Source organism: Pterocles gutturalis, unplaced genomic scaffold, assembly GCF_000699245.1.
Source record: "Pterocles gutturalis isolate BGI_N339 unplaced genomic scaffold, ASM69924v1 scaffold46500, whole genome shotgun sequence".
Classification (NCBI taxonomy): Eukaryota; Metazoa; Chordata; class Aves; order Pterocliformes; family Pteroclidae; genus Pterocles; species Pterocles gutturalis.
The window spans coordinates 27,317-32,847 of NW_010147631.1; the positions used below are offsets into that span (position 1 = coordinate 27,317).

The window sequence follows — 5,531 nt, forward strand, 5'->3', positions numbered from 1 at the left end:
AGGGAAAGGAGATATAATACAGTCATAAGCTTTCCTTCTGTAATTTGAAATTGGACCTGAAGAACACAAAAAGGCAAGGAAAGGGAGTCTGTGAGTCCAACAACCCCAGCAGGAGGTTTTCCAGGCCAAGGCAGGCCAGTCTCATGACCAAATCTATGACATGACACCGCCACCTTTGGTTTCTTGAAGATGCTGCAAAGAGCATCTGACATCCATAGGGCATGAATTAGGCAAAAGCACTCACTGTTTCCAGGGACTGTACATACCTCATCTCTCCACCCGAGACTTCTCTCTCTTCAGAGGCTTTGGAGAGGTTGGCAGAAGGCTGGTAGATTTTGCTTGCTCTATCAAGCCTTTTAAAAGTGTAATTGATGTTATCTTCCTGTGACAACTCATATAGATGTGTATAGATATACAGCTGTCTTCTTAAAAGGGACCATTACTCCATGGCAGACTAATTCATCTCATGTGAAGTCTTGGGGTAACTGGCACACACTTCTCTGGATAAAACACAGAGAAAACAGTAACTTCTACTGTGACTAGAAATCTGTAAAATTCAGATGAAAAATGACTACAAGACCGCTCTGCTGTTCTGTTCTGTGCCTCAGCGGTTTCCATGGTGAGACAAGTGAAACTCTTGTACAAGACAACAGGAGGTTATTTCATGGAGGCTCATAAACGTTGTTCCAACAGATGCTGCAGTCGTTGGGAGTTGCCATCACTCACGCAGCCATGAGTATTATTTTGAAAGTATCCTCTATCCCACCGGATACCTTGCATATGCCTGCGAAACGTACAAATCCTTTCAGGCAGTAAGTATATCAGCCCGGGAATGGGTAAGCTATAAAGAAAATTATCCAAGTGTCTGCACTCCCAATAGGTCCCGCTATGTGCACAGGGCACTGGGATCCCAGTGGTTGTGCTCTTGTGGTGTGGTTTGGTAGGAGGAAGCACTCAATGAGGAACAGCACACAGCAGCTCCATCAACTATTCTGCTCTGGAAAATGAATGCTGAAGCACAGGTGATATCACCAAATAGGAAAAAAAATTAAACCCTGTACAATTCTCACCTTAAACCTTTATGGAAAGAGAACATAAGTTAGATGCATCTACCCTACTAATCGTGTCTGGAAGAAGAGACATTTGGAGCCTCCAAAATCATTGACTCTTCTCTAATTTACATGGGGCACTGATGATAGCACTTAAATAAATGTACTTATGGATGATGTTTCTTTTTTTCCCCTTCTATCTTGTGTTGCAAAGTGGATTCAGGCAAGTTCCCTTCCACTGGGAGCATAAAAGTAGCTTATATTTTGTCCTTGGTATACACGGGTGCAGAAGCCTTTATCTGAAACAAGTTTACGAGGTTTTGGTGGTGAGATATGACAACATATAGCACTGCCACAGCTTTGCAAGATCGGAACAGCATCTTGAACCTTAATTTTGTCAGAGCTAGGATGAAAAAAATACTCCTCATTAACTGATGATTAACTATTTTCCCTAGGGAGACTGCTTCCCATGTTCCCAGGGGGGATGCCCAATGATGGGACACTATGCTGACAGATTCTCAGCTAAACTGGAGAGGGTAAACCAAAAGTATTTTTTAAATACAGGAGCAGACCCACCTTTTGCTAGTAAGTGGAGGGGGTTTGTTACAGTTATCACATGTTTGGGAAATGATTGCTTTGATATGATTACAGCCATGTATTTCTGTTGCTTCTATAAACAAGTGCTAACATCTCTGACAAAAAATGCTACGTTGGCTATCAAAATTCAAGCTCACAGTCTTTCATTTGCTAACATGAATCAATTCCACTTGGGAAAAAAATAAGTTTTTTGGTATACTAGCATTTTTAGATCTCTCATGTCATCAATGACAATCTAGTTTTCTTTTGCTTTTCTTTATGCAGCTTGGAGACAAAAAGTATTTATCAAACTGTCTGGTGTAAAGAAAACGAGGGGGGACATAAACCTAGTTTTCCATGACACAGAGGGGAACACAAAAGAATATGAAATTGCCAGGTAAGAGAAGTTAATATTTCCCTATAGCATTTAATGCTGCTAACTTTAATCTACACATTTTCCACATATTTAAGCAGTGCAAACACTTATTCTGTGTTGCAGACATTCTACTTAGCAACAGATACAAAAAAAATTTATCCCATAAGTAAGACCTATGAGCGCAGATGGATAGTTGCAAAAAAGAAATGGAAGTCACTTCCTTTCCATGAATTATGTGATTTTACAATAAATTAGGAATACAGTTTAGTGGGAGAAGTTCTGTGTTTCTGAGTTGCTCTTAAAAAAAAAAAAAAAAAAAATTACACCTCTGGAATGCATGTAATTCACACAGTTCACTTGTTGCCTGCATGCTTTAGCACAGCCGCTCCCAAGCTGGCATGCCATCACACGTGTCAGCGTGCTCACTCCGTGTGCTGACAAGACTCTGCTCTGCCAGTGACTTGCTGCATGATCTCATGCAAGGCAATCCTGTACCTGAAATTACCAAATTTGCAAAGTGGATACCTCCTTCCTCCCTAGGTAATACTAAAAGCCATCACTACTGTATAAATGGCACATTTATATAGTCTGGACAGTGAGCCTCATTCACAGATCGTATCATCACCCACCGACCACCTACATGGCAGCTCCCACTGTCTTCTGTACCTGCTCTGAAACAAGCACTTACACACATTCTCCCTCTGTGCACATGCAGACCAAAGCCCCACAGAAGTTCTCAGCTCATTTACAAAATCTCCCTGAAAACATCGCCTGGAGCTCTCCCTGCAGTGAGACCTGCAAAACTCAGCACATCTGTGCACTGCAGGCAGTCCCAGCCTCACCCTTATCATCTCTAGCTGCTCTCCTGCCACAGGCACATATGAAGTTTTCAGTTTTGTTTTTCATCCTCTCCCTGTTAGGAGCATAACACCCCAGAGTCCTGGTCCGGTGCCCTAGGCTGTTGCAAAGAACAGCAAACGTGCAAATTTCTGTTGCAACGAAGAGGAAATCCCAAATCTTGTGGAGAATGTGGAATAGTTCACTAATCTCTAAACTGTTAAATTTAGCTTTGCTGTCTTCATTCTATTTGCAGTGGAGCCCTCTCTCAAGACCAAGTTTATACAAAATACCTTGATGTTGAAATTAACCCCAAAAATACTAAAAAAATTGAGTTTGTCTGGAATAAAACTGTGTTTACCCTGCTCTGGGCAAGACTGGGAGCAGAAACACTCACTATAATTCATGGAGAAGATGGACGTAGGTAAGTATATCCCTTTACAGGTCAGAAGGAATGGGAAAGAAGTGCAAAACCTCTGGGAGACAGGATTGAAAAACGGTCTTAAGAATTTGGACACATGGTTTACTGAAATTCACATTGTCGATTGCAATGACAAGCACAAGATATTACACTTTGGACAGAAAATGAAATGTTTGAGTACAAACTGTCTGGAAAGGAATACAGCAGTGAATAATTTGGAATGCATGCTGTTCTGCCACAGCAAAACTGTTACAAACCAAGATAAAACAAGTCTTATTCCGAAGTGCATTACCAAGAGTATTGTACAGAAGATCCAGAGAATAATTATTCTAATTTGAATAATCGGGGTAAGACTGTAATCAGAAGCAGGGTCATTTTCAAGTTTGGAGAGTATACTTCTGGGACAATGCACACAGACTGAAGCTGGAAAAACAGCAAAAGAGATTTAGAAAACTTGATCCGTGTAGAGCAGCTGAAGGAAATGTGTTTCTCAATAAAGCGACGCCTGGAGAGGAACATAAAAGTACATGCATAAGCTGCCTGTGAAGGGTCACAGTCAACTATTCCTCATATCCAATGGGTTTAGATCTAAAGTTTAATTGATGTATTTTGCAACAGAAGAAATATTGGTTAGATATTAGAAAAACACTTCATTATAGCTTGGCATTGGGATGGATTATTTAGAGAAGCTGATGAAATCCCTGTCAATGTGAGCTCCTACAAAAAAGTTGCAAAGCTTTAATTGGGGCAACGTAGTTAAGCACCTAGCCTAAATAAAGGGAGTTTAACAAGACACCTTTCTGACTTTTTATCTAGAGCTCTGTAGTGGTGAATCTAGAGGTTAATTTTATTCATGCATTAAAACTCAAATTTTACAGATGGTCCTTAAAAGAAGGAAAATCACCTTGTTGCTGTGAATATGCAGACGCTAATATTCTGTACAGCAGGCTTTTAAGAAGGCTTAAGCAGAATTATGGATTGAACTAACCCCAAGGTGACAGCTGACAGCCTTTCATGTAGATTAATAAATCTTGATTCAAATTTTTTTTTCTTCCCAGATCAACTTTTTGTGGCCGTGGAACCGTGACATATGGAGTTCCCCAGTTACTTACACCTTGCTAGAGGCCATCGAGTACAACTGTTCTGTACACAGCAGCTGAGCAAACCGCCAGTCCTGCACATGGGAATGGTGGTACACAAGGCTATTAAAACATAAAAAAAAAAAATCAAACTGCCTGTTGCTTGCTTTATTTTTTCACTTCTTTGCAAACACATTTGTCAATGTTTTTTGTGTTTGAACCTAGTTCATTGTGCTTGTAACTATGGAAGCAACTGGAAATCATATATGCTAAAATCCATTTATAACATCGCCCAGTCTTACTCTATTGCTGCCTCAGGGTAAGAACTGTTTCCCACCACACTGGTAATTTGCCAGTTTTTCTGTCTATCAAACACTATTGAGACAGCACTGTTCCCTCCTCATTTTGAACAAGTCTTAAAAATCATCAGTGTATTGGGGCATGTACTGATCCTCCTGTATCACTGATATGAATATATTCACAAACTAAAATGCTACTTCAATTAAGGATGGGAGCACAGAGCTTTAAATTAGTATCAAAGGTGATCTTTTAGAAAAATTAAAAACTTCACTACTATTTAAAGAAATGAACCCCATGAGCATGGATGTCAGCAGTATAATACCCATGCACACAGCTGGTATCCATTTGGTTGTTCCCGGAGTTGGAGATTAGGGAATGCCAGCTCTGCCAAGATATGTGGCCACAGTCAAAAAGCATAGCCAAGGTGATAAGAGCTTACTAGGTGAAGAGCTAGCTGGGGTCTCATTTCTTCTTGAGTTCACTTACAGCCTTCTCCTAGAGATGAACAGAACCAAGGGGCTTCCAGACCCAGTCCTGTTCATTTGCACAGGCTGGTTTTCACCTTTTATCATAGAATCATAGAATGGCCTGGGTTGAAAAGGACCATAGTGATCATCGAGTTTCAACCCCCCCGCCATATGCAGGGCCGCCAAACCCAGGCTGCTGAGTGCCACATCCAGCCTGGCCTTGAATGCCTTCAGGGATGGGGCATCCACGACCTCCCTGGGCAACCTGTTCCAGTGTGCCACCACCCTTTGGGTGAAAAACTTTCTCCTGATCTCTAACCTAAACCTCCCCTGTCTTAGTTTAAAACCATTCCCCCTTGTCCTATCACTATCCACCCTCCTAAACAGGCGTTCCCCATCCTGTTTATATGCTCCTTTCAAGTACTG

General features: G+C 41.2%; 1 protein-coding gene across 1 annotated transcript in view; it reads left to right on the forward strand.

The window, feature by feature from the left end:
* Window positions 1–4,381, forward strand: part of LOC104470958 (pancreatic lipase-related protein 2-like) — a 29,610-nt gene extending 25,229 nt beyond the window's left edge. Inside the window, exons 10-14 of the mRNA XM_010086093.1 lie at window positions 694–812; window positions 1,505–1,634; window positions 1,911–2,022; window positions 3,095–3,262; window positions 4,318–4,381. Coding sequence (XP_010084395.1) covers window positions 694–812; window positions 1,505–1,634; window positions 1,911–2,022; window positions 3,095–3,262; window positions 4,318–4,381 — 593 coding nt within the window. The remainder of the gene's footprint in view (window positions 1–693; window positions 813–1,504; window positions 1,635–1,910; window positions 2,023–3,094; window positions 3,263–4,317) is intronic.
* Window positions 4,382–5,531: the final 1,150 nt, after the last annotated feature.